Source organism: Bos indicus x Bos taurus, chromosome 5, assembly GCF_003369695.1.
Source record: "Bos indicus x Bos taurus breed Angus x Brahman F1 hybrid chromosome 5, Bos_hybrid_MaternalHap_v2.0, whole genome shotgun sequence".
In the NCBI taxonomy this organism is placed as follows: domain Eukaryota; kingdom Metazoa; phylum Chordata; class Mammalia; order Artiodactyla; family Bovidae; genus Bos; species Bos indicus x Bos taurus.
This window is the reverse complement of record NC_040080.1, coordinates 13,796,781-13,812,222: the sequence shown is the minus strand read 5'-3', so window position 1 is coordinate 13,812,222 and position 15,442 is coordinate 13,796,781. Positions and strand designations below refer to the sequence as shown.

General features: G+C 50.7%; 1 protein-coding gene across 5 annotated transcripts in view; it reads left to right on the top strand.

Moving 5' to 3' along the window:
* CRACR2A (calcium release activated channel regulator 2A) overlaps positions 1–15,442 on the top strand; it is a 158,424-nt gene that overhangs the window by 103,629 nt on the left and 39,353 nt on the right. For all 5 annotated transcript variants that reach the window (XM_027541053.1, XM_027541054.1, XM_027541052.1 and 2 more), the window contains 5 exons: positions 4,501–4,591; positions 5,637–5,732; positions 8,454–8,641; positions 13,396–13,467; positions 14,923–14,968. In XM_027541053.1, coding sequence (XP_027396854.1) covers positions 4,501–4,591; positions 5,637–5,732; positions 8,454–8,641; positions 13,396–13,467; positions 14,923–14,968 — 493 coding nt within the window. The remainder of the gene's footprint in view (positions 1–4,500; positions 4,592–5,636; positions 5,733–8,453; positions 8,642–13,395; positions 13,468–14,922; positions 14,969–15,442) is intronic.

The following is a 15,442-nucleotide window of genomic DNA, read 5'->3' as shown; positions in this document are numbered from 1 at the left end:
ATAAGTTTACTTGTGCCCTTTCTTTAGAGCCCACATATGTGATATCATACGATATTTGTCTTAGAAGTGGATTCTGCAAGGACAGGCTGGAGGGCACGGGCTGGGAGTTGAAGCCTGGGTTCTTCTGCCGCTCTGGCCCCAGGAACCGGGTGACCACAGACTGGCCCCCTCCCTGCCTCGACCCACATTTCCCTTCCTGTGGACACACAGGATGCTTGTCTGTGATGGGAGGGGCTCTTCCTCTCTCTGCACCTGCCTCTCACCAGGCTCTGCAAACCAGAGTCCTGTGTATCAGACCACTGCCCATCCACAAGCACACACATGGAATCAGAACGACCCCTCTCCAAGGCCTGTGGCCATTTCTTAAGCTGTCCTTTGAGTTCAAGTTTCTGAAATGTATCTAAAATGCAGACAAATGCTGCTTGTCCTGTCCGAGGTCAAAACTACACCTCCATTTAGGGAAGGAAGACACTGCATTGTTTCTTGGAGTAATTTCAGCACATCCTGCCTAAAACCTAGACACTGGACCTGGTGATTTTCTGAGACCCTTTGTTTCTAAGGAAAGGAAAAGGAGGGAGAAAACTGGGAAAAAAATATTTTGACCAATTAATATTCGACAGCAGGAAGGCCTCACCGGTGTGCTGTTAGCTGGGGCCGCAGTGGTGCTGAGGATTAAAATACTCTGCTTGTGCCTGGTACCTTGACTCTCTGTGTGCACTTGGTGAAGGTTAATTAATTTCCACGGTGCCTGTCAGAGGCTGGCAGGGAAAGGTCTTGCTCCCTGAGAATTCTCTCTGAACCTAAAGCTTGTACTGATGGGGAGCATCACTATCTCCAGCCCTCCTTGCTTCCCACAAACATTCCATCCTTAGATCTCCAATACGCCTGATACTGTGCGCATGCACACACCACACACACACACACACACACCACACACACACACATACGTCGTCCTTGCGAGAGGGGGCATCCACCGCAGTCAGATGCCCAGGGTGGCACTGTTTCCTTGAGGCTGGTTGGACCTTTCACCCCGGCTTTTGGTAGGTCATTTGCTCTAAAAGAGCTGGTTAGAAACTCAGCATTCTCTCTCACTGGAGCTGTTCTAAACCAGTTTGGGGACATACTTGGTGGCGATATTATGGCAAGGACTCTGACACTGGAAACGTGGTTGGATCAGACAAGACCTCTTTCAACCCCCAAATTTTTCAATTCTCCTGGAATCTGGCATTTCCCTGCCACCCCATGTGGTCCACCCATGGACTTCTGAGTCTGGTATCCAAAGTCTTATATTTATTTCTTACAGATTTTCAGCGTTAACACTTTGAGCACAGGCCCTGTGGATGACATCAGTGTCTGAGTGTCCATAACCTAGTGGAGACTGCATAAACCCAAAGGAAAGAGTCATTCAGGACTTTGAAAGGTTCAAATAAAGACATGTGGTGTTCTCTGAGGTCCGGGAAGAGGGTCAGGAAATCAGAACAGATGGAGAAATCCTCGTGGAGAAGACTTCAGAGTCTGTGTTTGTGCATCAGGCAATCTGAGTGGTTCCAGAAACTGTGGCAGCAAAGGGGTGTGTAATAAGCAAACACAATCGGTTGCCTTTTTCCTCTGATGGCAGAATGTGGTGAGCTTGGCTGGGGCACCACATGCCATATGCCCACATCTTTTGAGAGTGCCTCTCGCCACTGTTTCTCCCAGAGAAGTAATTTCTCTGCAGCCCCTGCTCACACACAGCCTGCGTCTCTAATGGATCACTCCGACAGGAGGTTTTATTGACTAAGCTTTCTGTTCTTCACCTTTCTGATTGCTTCTGACCCTTTCCAAACCCAGCAGCCCTTTTATCCTTAAAACGAAGACCCTCTACCCCTTGGGGAGCACTGGCCCTTGCCCTCTGCAGCCCATGATAATAATTAGGAAAATAAATAATCCCTTATATCTGTCTAGGACTTTGCAGTTCCAAACACTTTACCTGCCCATTCATTGTAACCATGCTGGAAGGAACGGGGAGCAGCTGTTATCCTGGGATCAAAGTATGTCGAAGCATTTACCCAAGGTCACACAGAGGAAATAAGCCGGTTCTGGGATCATAACCCTGGCCGTCTGCACCCCTGAGCTGGGTTAGTGATGCCTGTGGTATACACAGCACCTTAATATTCTCATTCTCGAGCTCGTGTGTCCAGCCCTGGGTCACAGCTCAACCTCTGAAGTCCTTCATGCCTCAATAGCCTCCAAAGAGACCAGGTTTGTTCACAAGCATTTCCAAAGTATGAGCTCCATGTGGGAGCCCATATGGGCCGGGACCACTGATGCTCACCCGCAACCCAGGGCTTCTTTGCGGTGGGTCCCTCCTCTGTGATGAGGGCAGGGGTAGGTGCCATTCAGAGGCTGCATCTCTCTTCCCTCCATTTGTTTTGCTGTTGTCCTTGAGGTTCAGACGCTAAGTTGTGTGCAACAATTCAAGATCCCATGGACTTCCCTGTCCTACACCATCTCCTGAACTTTGCTCAAACTCATGTCTATCGAGTCGATGATGCCATCCAACCGTCTCATCCTCTGTCATCCCCTTCTCCTCCTGCCTTCAATCTTTCCCAGCATCAGGATCTTTTCCAATGAATCAGCTCTTCACCAAAGTATTGGAGTTTCAGCTTCAGCATCAGTCCTTCCAATGAATATTCTGGACTGATTTCCTTTAGGATTGACTGGTTTGATCTCCTTGCTGTCCAGGGGACTCTCAAGAGTCTTCTGCAGCACCACTGTTCAAAAGCATCAATTCTTCAGTGCTCAGCCTTCTTTATAGTCCAATTCTCACATCTGTGTTTGTAAAATTACTTACTTCATGACTAACAAACTGACATGTGAGCGTGAAAAGCATAAAGTTTATTAATTTAATCCAATAAAACTTCAAGTTAATATAACACATTTAATGATAATGTAGAATTAATGCCCTGCATGGTTATTAGGCTTACATGGTACATGGCTTATATGAATGATTATAATGAGTATGACATTAGCAGCGCCAAATCCATTTCGAAGTTTTTCTCATCTCACTTTATCAGTTCTCTGGTGCTTGTATAGTTGGAATCACTGTCTGTAATTTTCCTAAATACCATTTGCCACGTCGCATTTGAATTTCTTCCATCACAGGAAGGCAATTCCAGGGACCAGGGGAAGCCTATCTTTCTCTCTGAACTTTCCTATCCACTGTATCCATTTCTGTCCCCAAGGGGTCCCTGTGTAACCACAGGTGTCTCAGTTCCTTGTTTCTCGCCAAGATTTTCTTGTAATTGTTGTGGGGTAGCCAAGAACCAAAGCAGCAATCCAAACATTTGTCATTTACTGAGAAGAGAGTTCTCCCTCTTTGCCAAAAAGACGCTTGTTACTCCCAGAATGGGAGGTCCAGCGGTGAGCAGAGAGCCTCAGCTCAGAGGCGTCTTGGGGAGCCGTGCCCTTCTCTCTGGGCACAACCCTGGACCAATGGGGTACTCACTCCAAGTCAGGTTAATGGTCTTGGAGGTACAACCAGGAACGTGAACTCAGACCAGTGAGTAACCTTGACTGTGTGTTCTGGGGCGGCTGTGTGGTTCCTGTAGAACTGAAAGGATGCCAATCAAAATTGTGGCCTGTGCATGGGGTGCCAGGTTCCCCCAGCAGATAGCGAGTGAGGAAAGACCAGCCCATGGGCTGTGGTGCGGGAGACCTGAGTTCGACCCCTGGGTCAGGAAGATCCCCTGGAGAAAGGAATGGCAACCTGCTCCAGTATTCTTGCTCGACCCCTGGGTCAGGAAGATCCCCTGGAGAAAGGAATGGCAACCTGCTCCAGTATTCTTGCCTGGAGAGCTCCATGCATGGAGGAGCCTGGTGGGCTACAGCCCACAGGGTTGCAAAGAGTCGGACACGACTGAGAGACTAACACTTTGAGTTTCACCCTCCCCATGGCCCTGTGCTGAGATGGTCTGAGTCCTTGGACAGGAGTGGCCCCTCCCTCTGTAGGGGGTGTTGTGTTGGAGGTGGTAGTCATCACCGTGGAACCTTTTGAGAGCCTGTGAAAAACAAGGGTCACCCAAAGTTCAGCACACCAGGAGAGTACAGCTCAGACAGTGCTGATGGAGCCAGGTGGAGAGAAAGCAGCCAACGTGGGAAAGAGATAAACCAAGAAACCAAGCAGAGAAAAAGCCCACACCTTTATGCTGTGGAAAAGCATAGGGATCGGCGGGTAACACTATGATGAGTGTCGCGAGGCTGGGTGGTTGGTGCTGGCATAAAGCAGAGCACAAGAAGATGGAGCTGGGACGCTCCCCTCCCCACCAGCAAGTGTATCATCTGGGGGGGATGGCCGAGAGACAGGAGGACGAGAGGGTCCTGCCTATCCTCTGTGGTCTGCTGATCCTGAGGAGCTGACCCTGCAGTCTTGGCTGGCCGACCTACGTGGTCACCCCCACCACCCAGAGCTCCACTGGGGAATAGAGGCTTCTCATCAGACTCTCCTTGTCACCTGTGCAGGAAAATCGCTGCCTATGATGAAGAAATCCAGCACCTCTACGAGGAGATGGAACAGCAGATCAAAACCGAGAAGGAGCAGTTTCTCCTGAAGGTGAGAGTCCATTCAAGTCCGGGCCTTGGCTGTGCTGGCCAGGCTGAAATAGTGAAATAGCACCTGCTCTGACCACCTTCTGCCTCCTGGGCCTAAGGTCACAGTACCCCCATGGTATTATTGATTTCCTATTTTTTGGCTTTGTTTTTTTTTTTCAAGGTCGTTGTCACCTTCAAATTTGGCATGTAATTTACTGGTTCATTTTGATCGATTGTGGTCTGTCTGGTCCTATTAAGATGTTAACCCCAGAGAGCAGGGGTCGTCCTCTTTTATGGACTGATGTACCCTTGGAACCCCCACTGTGCCTGGAGCAGAGTAGGCAGGCAATCAACAAGTATCTGTTGGATCAATGAGTAAACGGGGATTACAGAGGGATGGAGGGGTTTACCGCTGAAAGCATCCTGAAGGCTGGGCTTGATTTTGGTCATTCCTGGAGGGAGCTAGTGTTGTACATGCTCCCTGTCTACCTGGACTGGGGGGGGGGGGTCACTGAAGCCCTGGGATGGCATGTTGTTGCTGCTGCTCAGTGGCTAAGTCGTGTCCAACTCTTTGCAACACCATGGACTGCAGCACACCAGGCTTCTCTGTCCTTCACTGTCTCCCAGAGTTTGCTCAAACTCATGTCCACTGAGTGGATGATGCCATCCAACCATCACATCCTCTGTTGTCCCCTTCTCCTCCTGCCCTCAATCTCCCAGCATCAGGGTTTTTTTTCACAGTGAGTTGGCTTTCACATCAGGTGGCCAAAGTATTGGAGCTTCAGCTTCAGCATCAGTCCTTCCAGTGAATATTCAGGATTGATTTCCTCTAGGATTGACTGGTTTGATGTTCCCCAGACTCTCAAGAGTCTTCTTTAGCACCACAATTCGAAAGCATCAGTTCTTCATCGCTCAGCATTCTTTATGGTCCAGCTCTCACATCTGTACAAGACTACTGGAAGTCCAAAGGCTGAGTGGACCCTGCTGTTGAGCAGGTTCAAGGTGGTAAAAGCAGTCTCCATCCAGGTGCCTTTGGGCCTCACATGTCCCTCTCCCTGGTCTGGCAGGACACGGAGAGGTTCCGGGCCCGAAGTCAGGAGCTGGAGCGGAAGCTGCTCTCAAAGGAGCAGGAGCTGGAACAGCTGGTCCAGAAGCAGAAGCGGGTAAACTTTCCTCTGCATCCTCAGAGGACCCAACTCTCTACTCTATCCTCCCCTCTTTTCTTACCCACTTTCCCTGCCCTTTGCTTAAGGACTTAATTTTTTCCAATCTGAGAAGAACCATTTAATGATACAAAAGAGAGCATTTAATGTAAAGTTTAAAAATAAAATAAAATTAAAAAAAAAATCACAGGTGATCCCAAGATAAAACCTTTGTACTCTCCCATGCCTGGTGTTTAACTCAGAAAAATTGCCGACGGTCGAGGTATCTGCAGACATGGGGGTATAGTTATGCCTGGGAGCTACCAGAAAGCTGAAACTGTAGTTTGTTTCCTGCATCCTGTGTGAGAGAGGAGGGAGATGCTGAGACATGGGGCCACAGTCACTGATTTGGGGGGAGGGGGCTGCAGACTGTGATGTCCTCCTGCCAGGATGGCTGGGGATGCCTCCAGTTGGAAGAGGCTCCTCAAAGGTCCGTTTGTCTGTTCCATCTCTTCCCATGCACCCAGAAAATGCACATCAGCCCCTTTGCGACTGCTCCCATCACCCCACAGGATCGATGCAGACACCAGACGCTCCCTTGATGCACCTGAGTACCCAGAGGCAGGCTAGGCAGTATCTCTGTGTCCATCCACCCTGTCTGGGAGAGCCTGGCACAGGACCCCGAGAGATGGTCTCTCTAGGCAAGTGAAAAATGAGTGACTTTGGAGCTCACACACACTTGGATGTGTGAGTAACTGAAACCAGAGTTTCATGAAATATGCTCACTGTCCTTACGTGTGACGAGCTCTGAGGTTTTCTGTTCTATAGCATGTGCGTACTCAGTCTCGTCTGACTCTTTGTGACCCCATGGACTGTAGCCCGCCAGGCTCCTCTGTCCATGGCATTCTTCAGACAAAATTACTAGAGTGGATTGCCATTCCCTTCTCCAGGGGATCTTCCTGACCCGGGGATGGAACCTGGATCCCCTGCATTGCAGACAGATTCTTTACCATCTGAGCAACCAGGGAAGCCTAGGCAAGCCTCCTCTTCAAAGCAAGGGGCTCATAGGTAGAGAGAGAGCCATTTGCCACTTGGCCTCCTGTTTTGTTTTGTTTGGTGCTGGAAGGAATCCAGCCCTGGACAGACCCAGACGCATTGCTTCCATTTGAAAAGAGAGGGATATTTTTAGCAGCACATTAAAATACGCTTGAAGACAACCCATGCTAAGGCTGGAAGACAGTTCCACTCCTGCGAATCCCCAACCCGTAGATTTTGGTTTTTCTCCTGCAGCGAGATGCTCTCAATGCCTGGAACTGCCAGCTGCCTCCCCATCCCCACCGCACAGTCATACCTGGCTTCTCTTCCCTCTTTCTCCTCCTTACTGTTACGTATTAAGTTCTTCGCAAATAGATTTATCCCTTCAATGAGTGATTGCCACTCGACTTAATTACTGCATGCTTGCCTGATTACACAGGGGCCTCCTGAGATTGGCACAGACGTCCTTGTTTTTGCCTCCTTTTTCTCTTACTGGCCACATTCATTCAACTAAATCCATTATGATCTGTGTGCCTTGCTTTGAGTCTTCCTCTGGTGACAGGGTTAGAAGCTCTGTACAGACTAATCACCAGCCAGAAAAACCTTAAGGTGTTTAGTTGCTTTAGGGACATGAGAAAAGGTCCATGTTTGGTTGGACCGGTTTGAGCTATTTCCTAAGGGTTTGCAGGGTTTGTGGCTACCATAGCAAACTTGTCTAGATGAAAGGACTCAGACTTGTTTAGCTGGGAGAGGAAAAGGGAATAAATTTTTTTTTTTAATATGGCGTTTAGCGCCTCCTTTTCCGAGCCCTTTTCCTCCTTTACCTCTACCAGACATGATGAAAAGCAACTATTGCTCTTTTCCAGTCGAAAAGGGAATAAATTGATTGACATTCAGGATTCATGACCGGGGCAGGTGGCTGTGTGAAGAACGACACTTAGCAGTTTCCATCTCCATCAAGGACCAAGGGGAAGCAACTAGTGTGGAGGACAAGAGGGGTCTCATGAGAGCCTAAGACATTGATGAGACCGCTGGTGAGACGATGGTCATCAGCACTGGGATAGAGGGACAGATGATGGTCTTTCTGAATGGTGCAGCCCCTCCCAGGACTTTTTTTTTTTTTAAACAATGTTGCTTTAAAAAATGGATTTCATTTTGGCTCTGCTGGGTCCTTGTTGCTGCACGTGGGCCTTTCTCTAGTTGGGTGAGTCCGGGTTACTCTCTGTCACGGTCTGAGGGCTTCTCACTGTGACGGTTTCTCTTATGGAGCGCAGGCTCTAGGACACAGGCTCGCAGTTGCAGCTCCTGGGCTCCAGAGCGTGGGCTCAATAGTTGTAGCTTAGTTGTGCCTCAGCATGTGGAATCTTCTCGGACCAGGGATCGAACCCACATCTCCTGCATTGGCAGGTGGATTCTCAACAACTGGACCACCAGGGAAGTCCTGCCCAGATTGTTTAGTAGCCCCGTGGAGACAGGGGAGAGACAGGAGTGCTCTGGAAGCTTCTTCCTGCCCCTGGAAGAGTGTGTGTGTGTGTGTGTGTGTGAATTGAGGGGCTGGACGAAGCTGACTGAGGCTGGAGGGTGGTGAGGGGCAAGAGCAAGGGCTGCTGCCTGCCACGTGGAGGAGGCCAGGTGGGGCCGGGAGAGGCGCCTGACAGAGCTGGTCCCTCATCACTCCTTGCTGCACACCCTCTTCCGCCTTTCCAGCTGGAAGGCCAGTGCACCGCCCTGCACAATGACAAGCACGAGACGAAGGCTGAGAATACCAAGCTGAGACTCACCAACCAGGAGCTGGCACGGGAGCTGGAACGGACGTCTCGGGAGCTCCAGGACGCCCAGCAGCAGCTGGAGAGCCTCCGGCAAGAGGCCCACAAGCTCCACCAGGAGAAGGAGATGTGAGTGTGACCCTTGCGCCGCCCGGACTCTGCGTTCTGCATTGGTCCCCCTGCTCTGAGCCTATGAGTGACTCCTCCCGCCCCCCACCCCCACCCCAGACCCTTTTCATTGCTCATAACATGGGGACGGGGCTCCTCGGTCCCTCTTCTAACCTTCTTCTAGAATCCTGAGATGTGAAGCAGACCAGCTCTGTGCCAGGCATTACCTAGGATTGACAAGAAACATGCAGCCTTGTTCTCAGAAAATGTATTAAACGATCAGGATGGCATTATCCAACCAAGTAGCAGGCAGTCTGGGGAAAGATGCTGAATGAGGGGAGTGGCCAGACATTGACCCTGGAGGCCACGGCGGGCCGGGAAGTCTTCCCAGGTCAGCGTGCCATACGTGTGCAGCGTGTCACAGGGCATGTGACAGGGGCCTGGAGACAGCATCCCGGCTCTGCCCATTTTTTTCCCATCAGCCTTCCTCTGTGCGGGCCCTATGGGGGCAGCCCCACGTTTCTGGGGCATGGTTTGCTGATAAAGCCCTGCCTGTCTCTGACTGCTGGCAAAACCTTGGTCCACTGCAGGAGGTGTGTGTGCTCAGTCACATCTGACTCTTTGCAACCCTTTGGACTGTAGCCCGCCAGGCTCAGTAGTTGTGGTGCACGGGCTTACTTGCCCCGCAGCGTGTGAAATCCTCCTAGATCAGGGATTCTCCAGGCAAGAATACTGGAGTGGTTGCCATGCCCTCCTCCAGGGGATCTTCCTGATCCAGGGATCGAACCCGCTGTCTTGCGTCTCCTATATTGGCAGGCAGATTCTTTACCACGTTGCCACCTGAGAAGCCATTAGCCTAAATCAAATTGTTCTGCTGTCTGGCTCTTGTGTAGTGTCTTGTATGATTTGGGACTGATCCAGAGTGAGAGGCAGGATGTGTGTTTAGATTTGGAGTTTTTTACCCTAGGAAGATCCCTCCAGTTGAAAAATAGTTGTCTTCCCTAGCTTCTGGTTTAAAGCGAATCCAGCCCTTCCGTTCCAAGGCTCGGATGCCGGGTGGAGGAACGGTGTATTTCATTGGAAACAAGCAAAATCAGTTCCTCCCCACTGAGAGCAGGTCAACAAGGTGCTTAACTTTATAAACAGAATTAAGGATTCAGCCTCTTAAAATTCAATCAAGGCCTAAAAGCAACAAATATCGGAAAGCACAGGCGTGAGGTCTGCAGGTGGAAGTAAGCACCAGAGCTAAGCACCAGAGCCGGGGTAACCAATCACGGCGTGAGGATTAAAATCTTTCTGAAGCCTTATCTTCATCAGGCAAGCCAGAGACACAATCTCTGGAGGCCGGGAATTGAAAAAGAGGGAGGAGGGGCTAGGAGGGAGAGATAAATGAGTGCGGAACCTTCATGGCTTGTTTTGAAGAAGCTTGCAGCGGCTTGTGCAGCTGGAGAGCCTGCTGGAGCCCAGGAGAGCGTGTCTTGTCCAGGGAGACGGGAGAGAAGGGCGGGGAGAGGCTTAGTGTGCCCTCCATAGAGCAGGAACCCTGACCAGCAGTATGGACAGGACCTTCGTGCTGGAAGCCACCTCTCTATTTCACACATGGAAAATGGAAGCTCAGAGAGGGGTAGCGAGCAACCTGCAGTCACACAGCTACACAGTGCCAGGAAGCAAGGTCAGAGTCTCGTCTCCCATCCTGTCCATCCCCAGAGATGTCTGACTGCCGGGTGATTCTCCAGAGCAGCGGGCAGCGGGGGGAGTAGGCCCCTAGATCACCAGGCCCCATCATGTGGATAGGAAAATGAGTCTTCCTGTTCTCTGAAGATGCCCAAGGAAAGAGAACTAGATTTTAAAAAGAGATGAAGGAGGAACAGTCATAGGAGAGGTGAAGGTCAACTGAAAAGCAGCATCACTGTCTGTTTTGTTAATCACTTTGTATCTGGGGCAGGTGGTTTATGACAAGGCACAAAATTCAAAGTGGTTTGCAGCCCCACCCCCTCACCGCTGGCCTCCTGTGAGTAGGAGGCCACCAGTCGTGGCTTCTCGTGGATCCTTCCAGGTTGTGTGTGCACACACAGGCATTTCCAGGCAGCGCTAGTGGTAAAGAACCCACCTGCCAATGCAGGAGACGTAAGAGATGCAGGTTCAATCCCTGGGTGGGGAAGATCTCCTGGAGGAGGGCGTGGGAACCCACTCCAGTATTCTTGCCTGGAGAATCTCATGGACAGAGGAGCCTGGCGGGTTACAGTCCATGGGTCACAGTGAGCTCTCACACACACACACACACACACACACACACACACACACACAGCAGCAGTGCACTGCTCTACATCAGCCTGCCTTTTTCACTTGACGGATCCTTTGGAGAACACTCCATATTTCTTTCTGATAAAAACCAGGCCGACAGCCCTTCCCTCCGGGCGGCGGTAAACCTCTCCCCAGCCGCTTCCATGAAATGGCAAGCTCTGTGCTTTACCCTTCACCCGTCAGCCAGACACAAACTTGTCGAATGTCTAGGTCAGAAGGACGTTCAGGGGCATTTTGTTAAATATCTAAGTATCTTTTTTTCTTTTTTTGCAGAAATGCTCTTCTTTTTGTTAAAACCCCCCAAATCTATCTGAATATGTGTGTGTGTGTGTGTGTGTGTGCATGTTCAGATAGGTGGATATCTGTATATCTACTAGACAAACAGCCGCGTGTGTGCACTGTTACGTACCATGTACGGGTGTGTATGTGTGTGTGTTGTCACGGTGCCAGGGTCCCCTGGTGCTGTGTCAGCAGGGCCAGAGGAGGGCTGGAATAAGTTCCTCTCATTGTGGAGGACTTGACCCCTCCATCAAATACTGTGGAGTTTCCCAGGTGGCTCAGCGGTAAAGAACCTGCCTGCCAATGCAGGAGAAACAGGAGACACAGGTTCAATCCCTGGGTCGGTAAGATCCCCTAAAGGAAGGCGTGGCAACTCACTCCAATATTTTTGCCTGGAGAATTCCGTGGACAGAGAAACCTGGTGGGCTACAGCCCATGGGGTCGCACAGAGTCGGGCACAACAGCACACACCCAGTCACACTTGCTCAAACACTGTGAGACCCCAGCCCTCAGGTCTCCAATGAGTGACTGTCCTCAGCGGGGAAAGCCATCTGCTCCCAGGAAGAAGCAGGACGTGGGGTGGGGGCTGGGGAGCCCCAAAGCCAGCCGGAGGCAACCTTGGCTCCAAGGGAACCAAGGAGCAAGCTGGCAGGTATGCTCATGTAGTGCCGGTCGGTCGGAGCAGAGTCCCAGGCTGGAGCTTAGGGACCCAGCATGGATAATGGGAGAGGCATTGTTCTCCCTCAAGTCGAAATTAAATATAATTGGTATTAAAATGTTGGGAGTTCGCAGCTCTGCAGGAGCCAGAGAAGTTCTTTTGCTTAATTAGGATTGTCTGAGGTGAACTTAGAATTTGAGACAGTTTGTTACTGTTGCAAATTGACTTTCTAATTATTCTATAAAGGTGAAAACCCCACAGATACTGCCGAAGGAATCAGGAGATCGCGAGCTTGGCGGGCGCATCCTGTGGCCCCAGCAAGCTCGGTAGTGATGTGGGCGGGGTGGTCGGGGGACAGTCCTTGCCCAGCGCAGTCTGTGCACCCTCCAGGCAGCCCATGGCAGCGATGCGTTTATCGGATGCAAGGTGCTTCCTGCTCTAAAACTAGGCTGTGGCTTGAAAATGTGGAACCTTGGACCCTTTGCCGTAAGCCTGGGGGAGATTTAAAATCTCTGAACTGCAGGGCAGAGCCCAGAGGGAAGGAGGGAGGCAGACTTGCACAGTTAAGCAAGGTTTATTTTCCAGCATCACCCCGTTCTCTATTTTTCCCCTTCTGAGAGAGGCTGAATTCCTCGCCACCACTCCCTCCTCCCTTCCATCTCTCTTCCTCCCTTCTCCCCTGCCCTCCTCCCGCCCGCCCCTCCTGCCCTCTCTCCTTTATTCCCACTGCTGTTTGCTAACTGCGGCTTTCAAGCCAGACACTGCAGCGAGAACACAAAGGCAAGCACAGCACCCACGGCCCCACCTTGCAGCCTAAGTTGCCCTCCAGCCACCGCTGTGTATCTTCCAGCCTCTCTCTTTCCTCCCCCCAAATCCTCGACTGACACGCTCACACAGTGATGTAAACGATGGATTAGGACTGCTACATTAAGTCTCTGCTTTGTAGCTACAGATGGAAATTTTAGTCAAAGAAATGAATGCGCAAGAGTGGAGATTCCAGATCTTCGGGAACAGATTGGAGACTGTTGGGGGGAGGTGGAGATGGGACAGTGGTTCTTCAGTAGCTCCTGAAAATAAACCAAACCAGCATGGTGGAGGTGGGCAGGGGATGGGGAAGCACTAGCTCTGCTCTCACCTCCGAGACTGGGCTGGACAAGAGAGTTGATTCTGATTCCCTGACCTCTGGGCAGGGCAGGACCACTGGGAGCCTGCGAAGACCGTACAGTCATCATGAAGCAGTATTCTTGGGACCAGGGGGTCTGGATTAGGACCCCGGCTCAGCCCTGGGTTGTCCTGGGAGAGTTAGTGAACCTGTCTTGTGATCTATGTTTGTAAAATGGGGATAAGTTCACCTTCCAAATAGGTGCCTGAGATGACTCGCTGATCCTGGTATAAGCCCTTGCACGAGGCCCTGCTCTCCAGTGGAGGACCAGCCCGGGTACCATCTCCAGGGTCTGACTTCATCACCGCCTCGCGCCCTGGTAGTGCGCCACCTGGTGTGGTCACTCATCACTGCCCTCTTGCACCCTCTCAGGGAAGTGTACCGCGTCACCGAGAGTCTGCAGCGGGAGAAGTCGGGGCTCCTGAAGCAGCTGGATTTCCTGAGGTGTGAGCTCATCCCAGAGCCCAGAAGGGCGCCCCCGCCTCCAGAGTCTCACCTGTCTGCTGAGAGAGCACCCTCATTCCCTTGGTCCCCGACATCCTGTTGGACGGCTGAATACCACCTCTCCGCCATGTTTGGTCCATTTACACAGGTGCCCACCCCCCTCTCCAGTTTGTACCTCTGCAGACGGGCATTGCCCCACTCTTCTGCGTGCCTGGCATGGTACTTGCTCAGGTAGGAGAAAACTGAACTGGTTGAACATCACAAACAAGGCAGCAAGATAGGAGTTGTCCCAGCCTATCAAGCTTACTATAAATTCAAAGCTCACTGGTTTGATTTGGTTTGGAATACTCTCAAAAAACTCCCCCCAAATGACCATACCCAACCAGGTGTGGGGAAAGATGGAATTTTCAATTTTGCCTCTGAGGTTTCTAAGTTACTTAACCTGCTGCCCACAAAACACCTTTTGGGAAATGGTGATTAAATTTGGGTTCTAATTTTTTAAATTGCAAGCAGGTTTGAATCGGCTACTTTATTAAGGTTTTTAGTTTAGTTTTTTGTTTTTTTTTTTAATTTGAAAGTGAGGTAAGGTCACTGTGTCTGGCGTCTTTGATGCCACCAAATGGAAAAATTCTTCAAAGAGAATGCATCTCAGATTTCTTCACTTAAGATGTGATTCAAAAGCCTGGGAAGATGGAAGAGATTTTCTTAGGTGGCCAAGTTCTCACGGGTGTGAGAGGAGGTCTGGATTCTCAGGAAGGATTTAATGAAGGCAGAGAACAAGATGCACAGGAACACGCTGGGTTGGGATTTTCCCCTTTTTGCTATTTGTACTTTGAAAAAATACAAGGGCAGATACAGTGTGAGTGAGCAGGGGAGGCTGACAAGGCACTGCTCTGCCAACATTTATGGGTCTTTTTAATGGAGACGAGGGTTTCCCTTACAGCTCAGTTGGGAAAGAATCTGCCTACAATGCAGGAGACCCGGGTTCGATTCCTGGGTTGGGAAGATGCCCTGGAGAAGGAAATGGCAACCCACTCCAGTGTTCTTGCCTGGAGAATCTCATGGACAGAGGAGCCTGGTGGGCTACAGTCCATGGGGTTGCAAGAGTCGGACACGACTTAGCGACTAAGCCACCACCAGCGTCTGTTCAGAGTCCCAGCCTGGAGCCTCTCTGTGCCTCACCTGGCCCCCCAACCAGCTGAGGGGAGCTTTGATGCCAGATGGCTCTAAGGCCAATGGCCAAAGGGCCATTCTGTCCCCCTGCCTCTGACCTGACTTAGACACAGTCACCCTCTGCCCTTAGCCACCATCCCTAAGGAAAGCAGGTCCACACCCTCCCCTCCCCGGGCCTTCCATACACAGCCGTCCTCTGCACCCATCTGACCGTCAAACCAGTGCTGTGGATCTGTCGACCGCAGGCCCCATGTTTGAACAGATTCCCCTTTCCATCTGCAGGGAAAGGAACAAGCATCTCCGGGATGAACAGGACATACGTTTCCAGGTAAGTGGGCGGTGCCCCCTCCGAGCAGCAGGGGGAAGACAAGGACTGGGGTCCAGTGGCAGCCAGGCTGTGCTGGGACTGGTCCAAGAAGGTCCCGTGGCTTGGGGTCTGGCTGCACCTTCATGTGGGCAGGATGGTGGCAAAAGTAGTAAAGGTTCAGGGTGACCTATAGGGTCACATTGTGTTACTTTTCTTTTAGCATCACGGGACTGGAATACCTGGGAGGGTCCCTCACTTTTTGAATGTAGAAACGATGAGTTGAAATGTTGCCATCACTTTTAAACCAAAATGTTCTGTTTTTTTCTTCATTAAGATTTTGATGTCTTGATGAAAATTTTACATTTTAGACTGTCATAGAGAGAATTAAAATGTATATTTCATCATCTACATAGTTGATTTTATATACAATTTTTTAATCCTATGGGGACCACTGCTCCTCTAAACCTACATACTTTCCCAAATAACACAAAAATC